Source organism: Anabrus simplex, chromosome 1, assembly GCF_040414725.1.
Source record: "Anabrus simplex isolate iqAnaSimp1 chromosome 1, ASM4041472v1, whole genome shotgun sequence".
Classification (NCBI taxonomy): domain Eukaryota; kingdom Metazoa; phylum Arthropoda; class Insecta; order Orthoptera; family Tettigoniidae; genus Anabrus; species Anabrus simplex.
In genome coordinates this window covers 1,582,054,374-1,582,076,164 of record NC_090265.1, presented here as the reverse complement: position 1 = coordinate 1,582,076,164, position 21,791 = coordinate 1,582,054,374, and the positions used below count along the sequence as shown (strand labels likewise).

General features: G+C 36.7%; 1 protein-coding gene across 2 annotated transcripts in view; it reads left to right on the top strand.

Annotated features, from left to right (window-relative positions):
• Nucleotides 1–20,796, top strand: part of LOC136881050 (protein obstructor-E) — a 51,717-nt gene extending 30,921 nt beyond the window's left edge. The window contains exon 5 of one of the 2 annotated variants that reach the window (XM_067153653.2): nucleotides 20,413–20,796. In XM_067153653.2, the coding sequence (XP_067009754.2) occupies nucleotides 20,413–20,539 (127 nt within the window). In that variant the 3' untranslated portion in view covers nucleotides 20,540–20,796. Of the gene's footprint in view, nucleotides 1–12,433; nucleotides 13,045–20,412 lie in introns of those variants that run through there. The other variant, XM_067153662.2, reaches the window with a different exon arrangement.
• The last annotated feature ends 995 nt before the right edge of the window (nucleotides 20,797–21,791 follow it).

The following is a 21,791-nucleotide window of genomic DNA, read 5'->3' as shown; positions in this document are numbered from 1 at the left end:
GAAAATGAAATAAAATAAAATAAAATAAACTAATATAATTAGAAGTTAACTTTTATACTGGATATTGTGTCCAAAGTTATCAAGAGTCCACTCTCCTTAGAAACCTTGAATGAGAACCACGGCCAATAAGCCTGGGAATTTACTATTCACGTGAGGCCGGTAGTGAAAACCAAAGTTGTTATGGTAATATCCTAAAATTATGAAAGTGTTGGATCCGTAACCCATTAACTGCCATGATTCCAATTTTGGAATTCCTTTGTTACATATATTCTTGGTTTAGCTGTGATAATTTGTTACTTCCATTATTGTCCAGAATTTGTTCAAACCTGTACATAAAGTGATCGTTGAATGTTTAAAATATATTTAGTTGTGGAATGTTCCTTGTAGAAAGAACACAGATTTTTCAACATTCCCTCATCTCCGTGACTTTGAAAAGCTGTAAGTAATGTTCTTATAGAAACATTATGAAAACCTAGTATGTCCCTTTTATTCGTATAGTCTATCTATTATAGCATTTTGGGATTGATCCCCATTTGTGATTCATGTTAGACGATAGTCAAATTGTGTTTTTAATATTCCTGATGCTTTAAGAAGCTTAAGGAAACAATGTTTTAATTACAGGATATACAGCACGTAATGAGTTTCTTACGACAGGCTGTAAGTCTGCGACTGTCGGCACCACTGACATGTCTTGTGTAGGAGACTGGGCGTGCCGTTCAAGTCACCTTGCTGTAGGGCGTGCCGTGAACAATTCATGAGTAAACCACTACAGTTACTTTTCATATAACTCACGTGGATTTGTAATTCCGGCTTTCTTCGTCAGCAAATACAAGTCATTACTTTCCTTTTCACATCTCCAACCACCGTGCATTTTGCACACAACATTTCAAAATCTCAAAAATGCATAATACATTACAGTATTATTAACCAGCATATACCTGCGGCTTCGCCCGCGTTTATTAATTCAACCGCTAGATGTCTTTAATCCATGTATTTCAAAGCAAAGTAAAAACATCGTTTTTACATAAATTGCATGAAAAGTATTATTTTTATCGTAATATTGCCACTTTCAATGTTAAAGATATCTGGTTGATGGATGGCACAAATAATAGTAAAACAATGTAAAACAATATAAAAGGCCATATTATATTTAAACTATTTTTCCTTGTCGAGCTTCCGGATAAACTAAATTAAGTGTCCTTCCATCTGGACTGAAATGTATAGAGTGTTTTCCTTTCCAACTGTTGAACAACCCAGTTGACAATGGGAGAAGCGCCGTTTCCGAATATGGTGTCCTACAATTTTAAGCGATTATCCTTTTGCCTTGTTAATGAACAGTTTCTTGACATGGCATCAGTTTCTTGACTGAGAGTAGTGTTCCGTTGCAGCGGGAAGAATGATTCATATTCCTGAGAAGGATAATGAAGAGATACTGAATCGAGTTGGTGAGAGGAGATCGATTTGGCTAAATTTGACGAGAAGAAGAGATAGAATGATAGGACACATCTTAAGACGCCCAAGACTTGTTCAGTTGGTTTTTGAAGGAAGTGTAGGTGGTAAGAACGGTAGGGGTAGACCAAGGGATGAATATGACAAGCAGATTACGTAGAAATGAAAAGGTTAGCACAGGATAGGGTGGCATGGAGGGCTGCATCAAACCAGTCTATGGATTGATGACTCACACAACACAATGCACATAGCGCAACTCAAAGAAACGGAGAACTTCAGACGTCTAAATTGAAACGGTATATCCAAAGGGATGATTTGAATCCCAAGAATACTTCTTCGGCCGCGGCAAGTCCAGTTATGATGGTAGCTTCAATAATATGTGGCATCAGTTTCTTTTCTGAGAGTAGTGTTCCGTTGCAGTGGGAAGAATGATTCAAATTCTTGAGAAGGATAACCGGTGCCACAATCGTCCGCTCCAACATGTTCGAGGTTACCCCTGGTGACGTCAAGTTGTTCAAAAGCTCTGCCGTGTTATTGAGGGCCTCATCTAGACGACATGTTGTGTCGATAGACTTATAAATTTGTATAAAACTGGGTAATTGTTGCAGATGTTGCTTGTTGATGACGTTGACAGCTTCATTTCTTGGAGCATGAATTGCTCTTTGACACAGCCAAGCGTGACCGGTGAAATGCCGTGACCACCCATGACAAATACCTCAGATCTTTGCGTACCGTAGATATGGCTGGGCATCGTACACATAGACGCATGTATGTATGTATGTTGGGTATTCAGCCCGAAGGCTGGTTTCATCCTCTTCAACTCCACAAACAGCTGTCATAAATAGCCTAGGCGTCACTGAAGAGGCTTGCTAGGGAAATGAGGAGTGAGGTAGTTTCCCGTTGCTTTCCTCACCGAGCCAGCCGCTGTTATTACATATCAGTCTGCCAAGCCCACGGAAATGAATGCACCAACAGACCCTATGAGCGATATTTTCACACCATTCATAACAGGGACTGGCTGCATAAGGAATGGTATTCCTAGCATCACTCATACCTCAGTCACTTTCATATTGTCAAACCCAAGGATGAGACTGAGACAGATCAATGAAAGAAACAAATTTGATATAGCCCATACCAGAAGACAGAGTGCAGTGTAAACACTACATCTTGCCAGCAAAGGCATACATGGACGCATACAGATATCATGGACTGAACGAAAATGGATTCCTATGCCATGGACTTAAAATGACACCTTGACTGGTAGGCATATATGTATTACTATTCCTTGTTTATTATAATCTATCTTATGTCCTATATGTTTTCTCTAAATGTGTGTATGTCCAACTGTTGTCCATTTTATCTATGGGGTTTGGGTATGACGTGAGATGAACCTTCGTAGCGTGTTTTTTTTTTTACGACCGGATTACCTTCCTGAAGTCAACCTCAGAGAAGTTCACGAGATGAATTGAATGACATGATATAATAGTAGGAATGGAGAGGCCTGGGGCTGTGCCTTAATTAAGGCCATGGACGCTTCCTTCCTACACCTAGGCCTTTCCTACCCCATCCTCGACATAAGACCTATCTGTGTCGGTGCGACGTAAAGCCAATTGCAAAAAAAATAAAAAGTAAAATGGAGAGGATGGAACCCGGTGCCGGCACATAGTCTACTTCTCTCGAATAGCTCAAGGTTTTACGTCACCATCCGACGGACGAATCACCATCAACAGTATCATACGCCTTTACTCCATACGAGACCGAAAATGGATTTTTACGCAATGGAATTAAAATGGATCCTTGATATGTATTACCTATCTTATGTACGTTGCATAGCTTCATGAATCTATGGATTTAATCCTGGTGACAGCACGATGGATTGTCATATCCCAACACATTTTTTTCACCTGTTTTCCATTCGTAGCTCATCAACGAATGCGAAAATTAAAATTCCGGCTTCGAGGTGGATTTGGTTCCCCTTCCATTTACCTAAATGTCAGATATCTGCGCACGCACACACACACACACACACACACACACACACACACACACACACACACACATTCATATATATTTTTATTATTATAGATAAGCAATGGGCCTATTATCTGTATCAGTTGTTAATCATAGTTGCTTCCTTTGAACGAAAGGTATTCTTTTAATATCGGTTATACTGTGTTATGACAGCTAATAACTATATAATACCTCCCCCTGGTTTCATCTTTGACATATACTACATAATAATAATAATAATAATAATAATAATAATAATAATAATAATAATAATAATAATAATAATAATAATTGTTTTACGGCCCGCTATACAACACAACAAGCTATTTATCACTTTCAGGAATAAACATGTTTATATTTGGACTGATTGTTCTATATCGGAACTTGGAAATAATTGTCGCTAGCTGTTCCTCGCTAATATGTTACTGTCCATGTCGTTTGAACAAATTAATTTTCTCTTCCTTTCCTCCAGTGGGTTCGTTCAAAGATGTTTCTGAATGAAAGTGTTTTGGAATTTTCCATGATAATTCCATCCTCATTGGATGTTACTAGAGCTTTCCACGTTCAAGGTTAAGCATGCATTTTTAGTTATGATACAGTACAGTTAAACTCCGTTGTAGTTACCCTCTTACCGAGTGAGTTGCCGTGTGGTTAGGGCCGCGCAGCTGTGCGCATGCACGCAGGGGATAGTTGGTTGTTGGCAGCCCTGAAGATGATTTTCTGTGGTTTCCCATTTTCACACCTAAATTAAGGCCACGGCCGATTCCTTCCCACTCCTAGCCCTTTCCTCTCCTGTCGCCTTAAGACCTATCTGTGTCGGTGCGAAGTAAAGCAAATAAAAGAACTCTTAACACTAAACAGAGAATAATGGAAGAATTAGTCCTTCGAAGAATGACAGCATCTGTTGAAGAAAGGGAAGTACCTTGGAAGAAAACTGGAGTTGATCGAGAGAATTTGGATAGGAATGTTCAGCTATCTGATTGCAGATTGAAGACTGTCTGTAATTATACCATTTAGGAGGGTACTATGCCAGTTTCGATGTTACAGATTCACTGCCATCTAGTAGCAATGCGGAATTTTTTGATAATATCTAAGATTGAGTTAATTTTAAAATTTGGCTGGTAAATGCTGAATGCCCCAGAAGAGATATTTAACATACGGTACCAACAGTTAATATTTCAGTAAACTCAGGACATTCAGGAAATAGAAATACTGTTTCGAGCAACCAAAATGGGCATTACGTTAAAATAGGCACTATCAAAATGTTTGTAGAATTGTATTTATTGTAGAGGTTTTACTGCATTTAGAAGTGTCGGTTTGGTACTGATATCAATTCTGCGAAGAAGGAATGTAAATATACTGAGAATACTGAGATAACTTACTCTCCAGCTACATTACAGTCCACTACTGAATACATTTCAAGAGTTTTCTTGTGTTAATTTATACCTTGTAAGTCAGGATATTTATGAATTGAGACAATGTACTTTCAGTCTTACAGGGCTAATTTAGTGCCTGAAAACATTATTAATTTATTTTACTTCTTCCCAAAATGGATTCCTTTGCATAATCTTCCTAAAATAGTTTGAAGCTTGGTCATATCTCTAGGAATTTCATTCAGGCCAGTTTCTATATTGCACACCATCTCCGCTACCTTCACTAGGAGCAGCTCCCTGGTCTACAGGGATAATATGATAGAAGCAGTGCATCAAAATCTTGCCACTCATTGTAAAACACAACCACTTTCTAGCATCGATAAAGATGGAAAGAAAGCTCAGCGCGACGTAACGGCTTCTCTATTCCTCGCAGCTAGCTGCCGTAAGTTTGGACATGTGACCGCGGGGTCTACACACTCGTAGCATGTATTAGGACACAAAGAGAACCACATCGTCTGCTGTCCGTCAGGACAAGCATAAGTGGCCTGTTACTCTCTGCTGTCCATAGAGATAGCGTATATCGAAGAAAAACATAAAATAACATTTTAAAATCAAGAATTAACTTTTTAGGCGCTCAAATATGTCATTTTACAAAAATTAGGCCGTAACGATCAAAATATGCATTTATAGGCACTTATTTGAGTAACCGTCAACAGCGTGTAACAGTAAACGACAAGGCCTCTAAATGGAAAATGAAACTTTGAGGTGCCCCACAGGGCAGTATTCTAGGACCCTTACTTTTCTGCATTTATATCAATGACATACCATCTGTGACAGGAAATAACACACACCCCACCTCTATGCTGACGATCTTTAAATTTATCGACACTGCAAGACTTCAGACTTAGGTAAAACAATACAAGATATTAACAATGACCTTCGAAGACTCAGTATATATGCACAACGAAATTCTCTGATACTAAACTCCACAAAATCTCAGGCAATCATAATTGGATTACGAAAATTACTAAAACTGCTCAAACAATGTCGCATTCCCGCCTATCCTACTGAATGGTAACATTATTCCCTTCCGTAAAACAGTTAAACATATGGGGGTAATTATGAATGAAACACTTGATTGGTCTGATCACACGAAAAAAATCCGTAAAAAAGATTTTTGGAGTGCTTCACCCTCTTAAACGGCAAAGGGATGTGTTTCCATCTGAGCTGAAGGCCAAACTAATATAGACACTGGTTCTCTCTATTCTTGATTATTGTGACATTGTTTTAGTTGATTTGACGTGAAAGGAACACTTAAACTTCAAGGAGCACTGAATTCCTGCCTGCGATTTATTTACAATATCGAGTACGATGTTCATATCACCCCGTACTATCAGGCTCTCTCATAGATGAAGCCTGATAAACGTCGGCAGATACACATTTTAACGATGGTGTTTAGAGTGTTAGCTGAAAGTCAGCCACTGTATATTTCTTCAAAATCCACCTTTTAATCATCATTTCGCAACTTAAACACACGTTCCAGATCCTTTCTTTCTATTCCAGTGCACCGCAAAAATAAAATTAATAGATCGTTTGTAGTGACCGGCTCCAGATTATGGAATTACCTGCCAGCTCAGGTCAGAGAAACTAGCTCTTTACCAATATGTAATGTCATCTGCCAGGATTACCTGCTGAGGACAGCTGACTGAATGGTTGAAGTATGAATGTGTGCGTGCCTGAGGATTAGTCATTATTAAGAGTTTTTAATATTAATTAGTTTTAATTTTAATTTAGTCAGTAATTTATTTAAATTTATTTTCAAATCTATTAATTTATGTAGTTTTTACTATTTTAAGAATCTCGGTATTTTATTTAAGATTTTGATTCGTATGTGGTTAAGCGGAAGAGAGGGCCTCGAGCCCTAACTGCGCAACTGTAAAGAGGCATAAATAAATAAATAAATAAATAAATAAATAAATAAATAAATAAATAAATAAATAAATAAATAAATAAATAAATAAATAAATAAATAAATGCTTTCATTTGTCATAATTTGGCCCACACTGGATTTTGAACACAAAATGTTTAGCAGTTACAGAAAAAAGTAATTTTTGGGAAATATTCTCAGTTTAGATATTAGTGTCACGAGGCTGAATCCCATGTCTATGGTCGATTATGTGGATTAGGAACATGGAATCACTAGGTGAGAGACAGTGATACTATCACTATACTACGATCTGAACGTTTTCGTTGTATTTTATTATTTGTTGTATTTTCTAGGCGATTCTAACCTTATGTCTCCGGTATCACTCAGCATATAATAACAGAGTTTGCAAGCACTGCCGGTAAGAACAACAACACAAAGTAGCAAAACCAAACATGCTGCAGACAATAAAGTGTGGGTATAAGGGAATGTGAAACAAAAACACATAAGAATGTGCCCTAGGTCAAGATGATGGAGTGGCCAGTGGGAAAAGGAAAGCTGGACATTTAGTTCCTCATTGTGCGACAAAGGAATGTGAAAGTCTCATGCTGGTACGTTGTGTGAACCTGGTAAACAATCCTTGAGCTGGTGATCATATGCACACTGTAGTGTGAAGAGTAAGGGTGACAAAATATGACTCTCCTGCACCACTCTGCGTTAATAATAATAATAATAATAATCTTACACCTTAGACTTTCGAGCTGGAGCGAAGTAAAAAAAAATGATTGTTGAAATATTATTTTGTATTATATTAATTATATTTGTCGAAATAATAATAATAATAATAATAATAATAATAATAATAATAATAATAATAATAATAATAATAATAATAATAATAATAATAATAGTTTTAAAATTACTACAAAACACTACGTTTTTACGAATTTTAGAGACGTTGAAGTGCCGGAATTTTGTCCCGCAGGAGTTCTTGTACATGCCCGTAAATGTGCCAACACAAGGCCGACGAATTTAGGCACCTTCAAATACCATCGGACTGAGTCAGGATCGAACCTGCCAACCTGGATTCAGGAACCCATCGCTCTAAACGTCTGATCCACTTAGCCCGGCATGATTTACTAACAAACTTTTTTTTACATTGAATTCATTTATTATTATCAATCACTATGATTTTCGTTTGATTTTTCATGGAATTTCAATACACCTCTTATATCATCCCCCAAATAATAATCATATAAAGCAAAATTTATGGAGATTCAACACTAGGTCTATTGAGTTTGCAGGGAAACAGCATGAGCGTTTCTAGGGAACTGCACAATCAGCGTTGGAGGATTTATTAGAGCATAAAGTAATGAGAAGCCGTGTAAGATATTACAAGCAGTAAGCAATGTGGACGGAGATTGAAGGGCTGAATTTCGGTAGCACTTTGCACAGAAATACACATTGAAACTCCACACATTCTTTTACCTCCAGTTCTATAGGCGAAATTCATATGATTACTGTCACACCTGAATTACCTTCGTTTTCAAAGAGAGAAGAACCTACTCAAAGTACTTAATTTGACAATAGTTGGGTACCGGATGGGAGAAACCCTTTAATATAGAATATGGACAGTAAAATTTCTCAATTACCTTATTTTTTACTCAAAATTACATCAGAACATGTCAACATTTTGCTGCATTGGAAACGAAGGTAACAAACTGAAAATCGTCGTTAAAAATCGAATTCTTGTTTTATTTAGTTTCCTTAGTATCGAGCGAGTGGCTGCGTAGTTTGGGTCACGTAGCTGTCAGATTGCATTCGAAAGATAGTAGGTTCGAACCCCACTGTCGGCAGCCCTAAAGTTGGTATTCCATGGTTTACCATTTTCACACCAGACAAATTCTGGGGCTGTAGGGTACGTAGTTAAGGCTACAGTCACTTCCTTCCCGATCCTAGCCCTTTTCCATCCCACCGTCACCTTAAGACCTATTGCACCCTTTACCACGTCGGAGTCACGAGCACTCTACACTCAGTGCCTTATCAGGTTATTCTTACTATAAGATGACATCGGGTAAGTTAAACGCCTCAGCCAGCTATGGCGCCCGAATGGTGATTAAACATGTTTATTTTTATTCCCGAATTGCTTGACGACGGAAATAACGATGACGACGGATTACGTTGAGAATCATATTGGGCGATCGAAACGTCAAGTTGAGCGTTTGGTTCATCAAACCAGTCAAATTGGTTTCGTATAGGATCTAATTTCAAGTTCACTGTTGTTCCATTAATATCCCACATAATCGCATATAATTTGTTATTCGTTTTAAGATTGTTTAGACTCATAATATTGGCGTTGCCTTATAAATAATAATGAACACAATACCAAAATGAATTATCAGAGATGGTTGAGAATGTCTACATTACATTAACAACAACTGAGATATTCTGGATAGGAATACATTTATTAAAAGAAAGTCCCTGAATAAGTTTAGACGAAACCAAGAATCGACATGAAATCCAAATATATAAGAACAATCGATCGTCAATTCAAATCTATCTCAATGTAATGCAGTGAACAATGGTATACGCCGTCTACTGAATTTCAATTATCATATTCATTTATACGAACACTAGTTCACAATAACCATTAATACTATTCTTTTCAATTACCATTGATGCGATGTATTATTTCGTCAGATATCGAGAAAACTAAATATGGGGTATAACTCCCGGTAAGGCACCCCAGGATAAGTAACATAGTAATCATGGCTGACGGTAGGCGAATGTACTCTGCCATTGGCTGAAGATTAGAGGAATGAAATGTCGTTCCCATAATTCAAGGCAGCGAGAAGTAATAGCCAACTTACGTGCGATGAAAAGACCTAAGATAATGAGGCAATTGCAAAGAGTAACGAAATGAAATAAATAAACATAACAATATGTCGCTGTCTTGAATTATGGGAGTGACGTTTCATGGGGCAAATCTTCAGGGAATGGCAGAGTCTATTCGTGCCACCGCCAGCCATGATTATATAGAAACACCGAAGATTTATAACATAATGTTGGAATACTTCAGACGTAGGTAAGCAGTAATTACGATTCGGAACACTAGAAATCATAGACAGGGCCACTTACGATTTAACATTAATAAGAAATGGAGGGCCTAAAACCGCTTCTAATTATAATGATTGACAGACCAATGGTTTTGGTAGTTAAGCTCTAATTACGATTCCGAACACTAGAAATCATAGACAGCGCCACTTACGATTTACTATTAATAAGAAATAGAGGCCTAAAGCCGCTTCGTGGCTTCTAACGTTTGCTTGTTCACAGACCAATGATTTTGTCACTACCGGGAGCTAACATAACCAGACGATTTAGTAATAATAATAATAATAAATGAAGGTTAGAAGCCGCGTGGCTTCTAACGTTTGCTTGTTCACAGACCAATGATTTTGTCCCTACCGGGAGCTAACCTAGCCAGATGACTGAGTAATAATAATAAGAAGAAATGGAGGTTAGAGCAATGATTTAGTCACTAGCCGGACCTAACGTATCAAGAGCAATGTAGGGAGACAGTTATTACGGAATTGCACACTTTAAAGCATAGATTGGGCTGTTCTTACTGATTGCAATAGTGGAACTCATGATTCATTATCAATAAGAAACACAAATAATGGCATGTTGAAATGCTTCAGAGATAGCGGTACACTGTGGTCCAGGGAAAAAATACACACACATAAAGAAGCATATAGAAGAAAGAAACATTTATGGTGACATTGAACGTACCTTAATGGAGAGGAGGGTAGAGATCAGCAGCTGCCAGGAAGAAATTCTCACACAACCACCAACCAGCGACATTCATTTAAATAGTAAGTTGTTGATTACCATAGCAACGAAAAAGTATAATTAAACCTCGCACGCAATGAGTGCCCAAGAAAAAGAAAGGAAAATAATAATTAAACATCGCAATCAGTGCCCTCCCCTTTATCGCCTGGCCAAGTTGGTACTTCATGCTACGTAGTATTAGGAACTAAGTTTAGTTGTTGGTACGTCATACTAGAAACTAATTCAAGTTGGTACCACGAACTAATTGAACTGACCTACATCCCCAATGACAAATGAACATTAAACAGCGATTCTGCGCTGGTCAACCTTTACGGGAGTTGTACTCTACTAAATAATTAATATTATACAATATTACTTTTTAAAGTATTAATGAACTGCATTTCTCGCAATTAACGTTTTCCAATCGTAACGTATATACATATTGTCATGTCAAGGCTACTCCGGCACCATGTTTGAGAATCCAGCAGTACTTGTGCTGTTTACTGTGAGTTTTTCATATCAACGTCACGTGAAAACGGCACACTGTGTCGGTGCGACGTAAAGCAAAGTTGTAAAAAAAAATCCTTTGTGAGAGTTATTTTGTATCTGGGTCCTTAGCTCCTCAGTGTTGAGGCCTTCATTTCTGGTGTTCCCGGGTTGGATTTCCGGCCGGATAGGGGATTTTAATCGCGTCTGGTTGATTCCTCTCGGTGACTGGGTATTTGTATTTGTCCCAACACATTTCTCTTCATATTCACACACCTCACCACACTAAAAACCCTCACAGAAATATGAAGAATACAGCGCGCCCCGTATAGGATTGACGTCATGAGAGGCATCCAGCCGTGAAACAGGGAAGAAGCCACATGTAAGACACAGTTCGCACCCGCAAGACTACTAGGATGTAGGTGAAGCGATTAGAAGAATAACTTTGCGAGAAATCGATGCTGAAATTTGGAAGTTCAGGGACTGGGTTGATATAATGACCCATTTGTAAACTGATTGTTCTAGACTCATGCTTAATGCAAGTCAGATAAGAAGTTAAATGTAGGGAATTTAAATAATAATATTTGTAGCTGATAGTATTACCTTCCTAACAATTTAATTTATAATCCATGAGAACAAGAGAAAGATTCAATAGTTTATCTGATCAGGCGATCCTTAAAATTATAGTTTGATATATTTTTCCTGTTCCAGTAACTCCAATTATTTATCTACAGTATCAAATGAGATGAACAATACACTGTTTATTAAATATTTTGGCTACCGAATTGTATAATTCTTACGTGAATACTTTATTTATTATTTAACTAGTCTATTTCTTCAAGTCTGAAATATTTCTTAAGATACTGGAACTGTATTAACTTTAAGTTCATTACTGCATTAAACACATTATTATGTATTATAATTTCTTGCATTAAATTAAACAAATGATTATTAGTATCCTTGTTAATTACATAATGTTAAAAATATTATGATGATTATAGACCATCTAGTTTGATATTTAATTGAAAATTTTAATGTTTAAATTTGACAACTTCTGTAAATTCTGCTCGTATTCATTTTTACGTAACGTATCTTATTTTCAAGAAAAATAATTGATTAATATAATGTAGAGTATGAACGAAGAAGGAAAATATTCTAATGTCCAATATATTGCCCAAATCTACGTTGAACGGTACAAAAATTGAATGTTTCTGAGAACTAGTTTCTGGACGATGAACGACTTATCGTTGGGTATGTAATGTTGGCAAATAAAGAACGCATGACTACTTTTTGTTGAAATTTAAGATATTAACATTAAAAACTGACATTACCCTGTTTTAACACATTCTTTCTATTTCAGTGAGGACTGGTATAAGGACAGCCCTGAAGCGAAACCTAAAGCCGGAAAGAAACCTTAAGACTGCTTTCTTCTCATCATCATTTCAGCTATCAAAATCCAATGAACGCGACAATAATTCCTACTGTCGTGATACAATAGCTCATAATATTCTGTAAAATAGTGTCGCTTTCATGATTCAAAACACTGAAAATTATTGCCTGAACAATAGCGTACGGAGTGAATTTAGATGACTGTTAAGGATCAACTTGTTCGCTTTTATTTATGCCAATTGGAATGTCTATAAGCTTTGTGGTGTTTATTGTAAAAAAGAAAAAAGGGAAATTTTGAACTTGGCAGGAGTGTTGAATATTGCAGGCGATTTTGTAAGTAGGAAGATTATGGAGCTATATACAGAGTTTATTGCACCTCGTGGTGCCACTTCTTGCACTAGAGACTTATAAGTGAGAGCATTGTCAAATACATATGTACCTCACCGATCCTCAGTTCAGTATATTCCAATAAATGTGGTCTTCGTGCAGTTCTTTGTACATAAATTCTTGTAACATTTTATGATGTTATTCTTTGTAAAGAATGTACCAGTTGTCTGTATTAAAACGTTATATTTCACCATGTTGCTCCTCATTGTACGCCTCTTGATCTGAATAGATGTCCTTTATAACAATCCTTGAAGTTAAGTGGAAGAGTTTGCAAACGCCTATGGATCCTTTCACTGGAACATCTCATAATATTCTACTTTTTCCTACACTACCTGAAAATGTCAGATTGATATTTCATACCTGGATATCCACGAAGTATTATCCTTTGTCTGTGAAGTATGTACTTGTATGAGAATATAGTTGAAATCATTGATCATTTGTCGAATTTCCATAAGTTATTTTATTTTCATACTACCCTTTACTGTCAATAAATTGGGAAGAAAGATTTACATTTAAATGTAGAAAGGAAAGGAAAGTATCAAATAAATAACTGGAAGATGAAAATAAGGGACTACAGCGCCCTTGGACAAAGTGGGTATTAAAATTATTTTGTAGTACACTCATCCAGTCCATTAGCCCGGAATTAAATATATGTTTCCTTAGATATAGCACATAATAATGTTCTCTGGAAGAAGAATATGCTGCAGATGCCTCAGCGTACCGAAACATATTGAAATAAAATGCCTTGAAGGTGATTCTAAAATGATTAAAATAATTAAATTTTGCAAATGATATCAATATTTTTACATTTATGGCAGTATTAGTTTTAAACTAAATTAAATATTTAAAGACTGCTTTTGTGTTTCCCTCAAAATACTATTTAGACGCGCGAGTCCTCGTTATACCTAAAAGTTTTCAGTTTTCAAGCTGAATAGTATTTCTTCGAGTATATTAGACGTGGGGAAGAATAGGAAGGCGATACCTTTCGAAACTAATTGACTTTACGGATTTGTAAGAAATATTTGTTTAAGAATTCCAGTAAAACAGATCACTTAATTAAAACTGTCCAGTCCCTGTTTGGAATGTTGATTAAGCATATACGTTGAATGCATTGTGAAGGTTCTTATAAAGTGGATGAGAAGTCGGAAAATTGCAGAATACTTTGAATGTATTGTGTCTAAGTATACATACGTTTCATTTAATTGTAAAAAATCCATTGTGCTAATTATGCGTTGTCAATTGCAGAAGATTTTCATGATGATAGATTTAATATTTATTCCTTAAGATATAACTAGTTTTAAAAGCCCATCTTTCATAATATGATACATATCACATCTATTAACAACATTTGATAACGGTACTAAGAACTGCTCTGAGAAGTAAAATATATTTTAAAAAGTATAGAGTATATACGAATTTGGACCAATTATGACGTTTTTGGACTTTTTCTTGTTCGTTTATCTTCATGATATAAACAACACTACAACTCAGTCTACGAGATAGAAAAATAAGTATCCAATATATTTTGATATTAATTAAGGCTAGAAATAGGAAACAAGTGAGTGATCGGTGTGAAGGTATTATTCTAGAATCTTTTTTAGATTTAAAGTGAGAAATCACGGAAGATTAATTCAAATAAGACCCACGGTGGGATTCGAACCAACCGTCTTCCAAATTTATACCTCAATGTCCTGAGTTAATCTGATCAATAGTAAAACTCATTAACTAAGAGTTCAGCATATCAAGGTGTTCGTCTCGGAACATAAAATGTCTCCTAACCTTGGAAGGTTAGTTCTGAATGAACAGACCTCTAAACATGGACTTAATGACTTACCAGCAATGTGGCGGTTTAAATTAGCTGTTCAGAGAATTATAATTCTTGTTGCTAAGTGCTTTTTCTTATTGCGTGTAGGTATAGTCAACGATTGCTAGTTTTGATCCCTACTTTAGTGTTTCATTTCGTTTCGTAATTCCCGTAGCAGTTATCATAATATTACAGATGTAGTACAACCATTTATTTCAGAACTTCAGTTAGCTAGGAAGGTACAGTATTAACAAAATAAAAAAGCCAGACACTCCCGTAGTTTTATATAACTCCTGATACAGTATTCATAGCCATAGTACTCCACTTGTACGTAGAATCTGAACCGAAAACCGTTTCAAAAATCCCAGAATTTGAACCGCGGCCATAGGTCTTATGGCGACGATGGGATAGGAAAGTTCTAGGAGTGGGAAGGAAGCGGCCGTGGCCTTCATTAAAGTACAGCCCCAGCATTTACCTGGAATGAAAATGGGGAAACAACCATCTTCAGGGCTGCCGACAGTGGGGTTCGAACTCGCTATCTCCCGGATGCAAGCTCACAGCCACGCGTTCCTAACCGCACGGCCAATTCGCCCGGTAATGTTGATAAGAACATCGTTATTGGCAGATAGAAGTAGGCCTACCCATTGTCCACTGACGCTAAAAGCAGATAGCTCTGCTAAGAGACACATTGCTTCACCTCTTAAATGAACAACAACAACAACAACAACAATGAAGTGAAGACAGTGGCAGCGACACGCAATTGCCTCCCATCTCGTTGTTGAGCTTAGGTAAGCCTTGGGAAGACTTGGGAATAAGGAGATGAACCGTTCGACTAAGCGGTATGCTACCAGCGGAGATTTGCGTGGAAAGACATTAGTAGACGGGTAAGCTCGAGTAGAAATTTTAGAAGTAGGAAACATAACGTGAAGATAAAGTTTGAATTCAAGAGAACAAATTGGGCAAATATTTGTTCGGACTTAGGGACTGAAATCATTTACTAAGGGAGATGTTCGGCCAGTTTCCAACTTCTTTGAAATAGTTTAAGGAAAGGCTAGGGAAGCTACTGATAGGGAATCTGCCACCTGAGTGACAGCCCTAAATGCAGATCAGTAGTGATTGATTTGCAAAGAGCTGACGTATTGAACATACCGCGCTACCGAATAGCTATAGCCACTAACGATGTCAGCCAACTACAAACGTTCCTTTCTGGGTTCTTTCCCATATACTGCGTTGACAGTTAATTTCAGGTTCCAAGATACCCATCTCAATAATCGAACCCAAATAATTATAGGCACAATCTATACAACATAGCTTAAAAGACGGTTTTATTTCCCCCCAAAATCTTGGTGATATTAATGATGTAATAATTGCAGTAAGTGTAGCATAGTAAAGCGCATTAATTCAAATAATAATGATGGAGGTTTATTAAATAAACAATGTAAAAATATTTGATAATTTCCAGTTGACTCAACTGCTCATTTGTTGTTGCTACGTCTTAAACCCCCCATCGTTTGCTCTCTACTGATTTCCTTGGCTCACAGTCAACAGAAATTTACGAGCGTACTGAGTTTCCATCTCCCATGATACGTCTTCTGGATGTCAGAAATATCTTGGTGGAATCTTTCTCCATGTACATTGGGAAAATCCAGATGAGGATGTAGGTAACGAAATTTCAGGGACCTGTTAAATCAAGATTCCTGATCACAAACACTCTTGGAGGCTAACCGTAACATAGTTCCAAATTAATTCAACGTATTACCGAATTGTTTATCCTTCATCAGTTCTCTGATCTACGACAGAATGAATATGCCTTCCTTCAATTTACGACAGCTTGGAAATTTGGTTTTTACTTAAAATTATCTTCATATAACCTATAATATATTCATACTGTCGAAAACATTCCTCATTAGTCATAATTTTATACGAAGTGATAAAAGAAATATCCTCGCCGATAGTTGGAGGCTTCATTTATTTCATTCCTGACCCGCTCAAATGACTGAAGATAGGCAGTGGATTTTTTTATTTTCCAATGGGAATTATATTTTAGATCTTCAACCAATGGTTCAGATGTGAAATTTACTTTACTAGGTGCAATATTTATCTGAAGTTTAGAGTCCTGGTGTTTTAGCAAGTGTATCCTATCCACATAAAACAGTATTATTAAGCGTATGAGTTTTCAGTACACTACATGCATCATAAAATAACTGCAATTTAAAATTTAAACTGTGGACATATTAAGTAGCCTGAGAAGTTAGAGGAAGTCTTTCGGACCTTCTGGGCAAGCATGCATATAACACTCCTGAGTGATGTGATGAATAGTCTGCCTATCAGCGCCACATTCACTGTAGAGACGAAATTTTCTTCCATAGGAACAGAAGATCCCTGCATTCTCCACGTTTAGTTCGTATGCGGTAAATGTTGACCAGACTCTACTAGGTAGATCGAAACCTGGAATACGTTTTGTAATGGAAGGTACATCATTGACCTCCGAAAATGAGAATATTTGCCATTCCTGGGACTATTGTTTGATTAGGTCGAAATTGCTGGCAATGAGGTTTTCAGCCAGTCAAAATGGAGGGTACGTTGAACATAGTATACCAATATGCATGCCATCGAGATCTTCATGAATGGGCAGTTGTCGATTGTGAAATATCTTACAATATTCTCTAATAAGAGTACCGCATCTGTGAAGATGTGATGGAAGTATGTGGCTTAAGATGGGGTGCTCTTTATAGCTCCTGTGATCAAACGCATTGAGTTATTCAGATGGATTTCATTCTTCTTCATATATGGGCTGTTTTATCAAGCAGAGCAAAGTACTCAGCTGCAGAATACAGAGGTCCAAGGGCCGACCAGCGAAGAGTTGTAACACTTGAACACCATGTTGTTCCACAGTTTCCGAAGGATGATGTTTCAACTCTTGAGATTGGCAACAGTATTATCAATATATGTTTAAAGGACAGTATTCTGTTGAGTGTATAACACCCAGGTATTCGCTAGACGTTTGTTACTGAAGTATACCTCAAGGTTCTATTACTGAGGGGGAAACTTGTTACAATACTTTTGTTCATTCTTGGCTGGAACTTCCACTGTCAAAAATAATTTCTAAGTATAGTTAAGTCCTTCGTGAGTATGTCCTCTGTAGTCTCTATACTTGTGTGTTGAGCAGCTATTGTCCAGTCATCAGCATATCCAAATATTCTGATAACTGTAATTTGCAAACTCAGAGTCCTGAATAGTATTCTATTGAACTTAAAATCTCTATATGCAGCTTCTTGTAGTAGTAATAGTTCCGAATTATCATATTATTCTTTCATTCGTATTGTAAGGCCAATCAATACCCATTGTTGCAGGTTTCCGTAAAGCTTTCAGGCTCAACATAGATGCAACTTTGAACAGTTTCATTCATGCGGGCAGAATTCACTAAACCATCAATATCAGGGGGAAATTTTCATTTCAAAGTAAAGTACTGTATTTAATCTGATTGTATACACGATTGTACTTGTATCTTTGTGAAAAGAATATCAGTTCATTTAGCTTGAAACCAAATAAATCCTCTCGTGCCTTAAATCTCAGGTCATTTAACTCACCCTGAATTGTCTTGTGGGCTTTCCAAATAGGAATCATGACTCTGTAAAACCGTTCTTTGAAGCCGACACGTATTGCAGTCTCGTCAGGTGTTGGCATTTCACCGCTGTAACTAATACTGTAGGTCTCATGGTTGATGAGATTCTTAGCTATTCAATTTTCTTGTTATATTTTTCCTATTTTTTGTTTACTTTATCATGAAAAGATAACAGTCATCAACATGGTTACTTGGTTCTCATCAAATCATTGGTATTCAGAAAGGTATTTCCGTTTTGCTTTTAACCATCCCTCCCATATGGATGGTACCATTGGCATAATGCATTTGGGCTCACTTCTCATCCTGATCACTTGATTATAACTCCTTTATTAGCAGTTTTTGAGTCTTTAACTCCTTGGTTGTACACACAAAATTTACGAGTTCGTTCACATATTTATGCGATATATTAACCACTCAGCTTGTAAGTATTTTAATAACACATGTATATAAATAGTAGCACATACAAACTATGTACATGTGGTGATTTCAAGTTGTAAACCGTTTACGAGATTGTTTATCAATCTAAATTCTTAAATAAGAAACCGCTTAAATTCGAAGGCAATGATATTAAATTACTGAGATTAGTTTTCCTTATTTTATTGCGTGGTGTCTTCAACTATACCAGATACTGAGGAGCGATTTTAAAGAAAACTTACGGTGCTTGGTAAGTATTGACTGAGGCACGTCATTCATCTTTAGAAACTCTATTACATATCTCTTATTTCCGGTAAAACAATAGTCATTGTTGTGCAGTTCTGTAAGGTAACATTTACAAAACAGTTATTCACGTTATTATATGCTAATTAAGTGCATGAGCTACTCATTTATTTCATGGATAGTTAAGTTTGCCGAAGTTCTAGTTTTCATGCCCACTAACATTGTCTTTAAACTTCGTACTGCTCAGTTCTCTTCTAAACACACACAGTTAAATGCTGTTTCGTTTCTCTGTCGCTAAGTGGATCAACAGAGTCATGATATCTATTTCGCTAGCTATTCTTCCTATAGCTCGCCGCGTCTTTGTTACAGCGAAATCTCTAATAGAACGAGTAATCTTGTTTCAGTGATGGCGTTCTTATTATGATGATAATTGTTCCTCAGAATGAACTATACAATTCAGCTGAAACTTGAGATGAAAAGCTAGAAGAAAACGATCCGCTTAAGAACTGTACTCGTTTTCCCCTCTTTTTCTGATCAGGTGAGATAATCGATTCTGCTAGGATGGAAGAAATTATTTAAAACGATTTATAAGGCTTTACAAAATTTCAGATTATAATGTGACTGGTCAGGCCACATTGGTGTTTAGTCGAAATGGCTTCACAGGAATTACAGAGTAAATCGCTCCATGTGCATCAAAGAACTGTGATTCACTTTAAGCCTTATAACCCTTCGTAGCTCGATAAAATGACACAATAATCACCAACACCATCTGTGTAAATTCTTACATGTGTGTCCACCATCATAACAGGAACGGTATTCTCATTTGAATGGAGAAGGATTCTCAGTATTTGAGTCCTATATTGATCACATTTTTACTTCGAGACAGGCTATGCACTAAATTTATGACCTTTTCTATTCGTAACTTATCTGCTTATGTCCTCTCATTTTAGTTGAAGAGTCAGTCTGACAAGGGCAACGAGCTCATGTTTAATACTACCCTGAACTTTGCTAAAATCATCTACGTCCTAGGAAGCTCACTTAGAAAACCCTGCAAATTTTAGCTGGAAGGTTCCGAAGTCAATTCTTGAATATGTCATATGAATGCAGCGAGTAAGGAGCATTTGGACATCCCTGAACAGTTCCAGAACTTTAGCAAATAGTGGGACGCACGCTTAACCACAGCATGCGTGCATACAGTATGTTCTGCCACAAATCAGGGCTGCCCAAACGTAAATTTTACATTCCATGCAGTCACATTACTGTTGCTCGGGATTCCGATTTCGATTTCACAATCTTTCAGTCAAAACTTTCAGCTACTATTGGTAAATGAGCTTCCTATGGGAAGTAAACGACTTTAACACAATGTCAAGGTAGGTTTCGATATTCGCTCATAGTTCCTTTGTGAGACATAGCGTAAAGAGAAATATCCTATAGAATTCTTACGTAATCTATAAATATATATCCTTTCTCGTTTCAGTGAGGAATACTATAAAGATCATCCCGACTTCAAAGTGCTGTTCCATGATGCTGATGGCGATGGCAAAAAGGACTTCGGTGATCGACGTATATTCGATCAAGTGAACGTCAACAGGAAACGACCATGAACAATTTCTAAATTAAATGAGTGGTGAAGGGATTTTTATGTATAAGAATTACTGAGGGATATTTATTCCTTCTGCGTGAGTGGGGTACCTATACTTGAGTTAACTGATTTCAACTCATCTGAGTCCACTTTCAGTGATACAGGAAAAGCGAATTTTATGATTAAATGAAACCATTCGTATGGGTTTAGAGATGAAGTTGGATCGCTTCCCTTCTTGTGTACCAAATTGTTTTCTTCAGTTTGTTTACTCCAAAATAAATTTAAAGATTGTTACCGTCACAGTGAGTGATAACGATTTCAGTACAAAGTCGATTTAAATGCTCCAACGAAGTCATTAGTTTCTTGTAAAAAGTGCCGTACGTTACACGTTGTTAATTTTTGTCACCTCTGCTTAATGGACATAAGAATTAGACAGTTTAATAATTATCATATTATCAATAATTAAATATAGATTTTTCAAAATATTTTTGGCAGTTCACAAAGTGCTGAGCTGATTATTGTTGACGTCAATAGGAACACGAAGTTATACCTGACACTAAATCTAACAAATTCATAAGAGCGGATTTTAAAATGACTTTACATAGTCAGAATATACCATTTCGTTAATTATTTAACTCAGTTTTTAATTTTTTCCTTGTCCTGTTCCTTTTTACACCATTCATCAGTTATGAGTTGACAAATAGGATTCTAGACGAAGGAATACCTGTTCCTTGGGCTGGAAACAAGGTAAATTCAGTTAGGTTCTGAGATAATTGATTTTAAACGAAGGTCAGAAAAATAGTTCGATTCGTCTTCCGTTACTGAACAGTACAGTTTGTTATCGATATCATAGAGTTAATTATATGAAATATACTTGTAAAGGAAAAAGGCTTGCAATGCAGAGAAAGTAACTGTAGAGGTGTTCTCTGATTTTTAAGTCCGATGTCTGTGGTAAGGAGCATTACAACAATACAACGACAGCCCTTTTCAACTTTATCTGAAGGGAGAAGGTCTCCCAACCCTAGAAGAGTGAGACTAAAGGAAGGGAGGCCGGAGTCTTAGAACTCACACACCAAGATCTGAATAAATTTGGAAGAGAACAAATGAGAGAAGTTTTAGTGAAAAGATGAGAGTACAATATAGTGGAAGGTTGTTAGTATCAATTCGAGACTCGTGGTCATTCCACAAGTTTTTGAGTCTTTGAAGAACTTTCTTTGTGGGGAAAAATGTCTCCCGCTTTTCATGGTTTGAACCCTTTAATGCATGATTTTTTA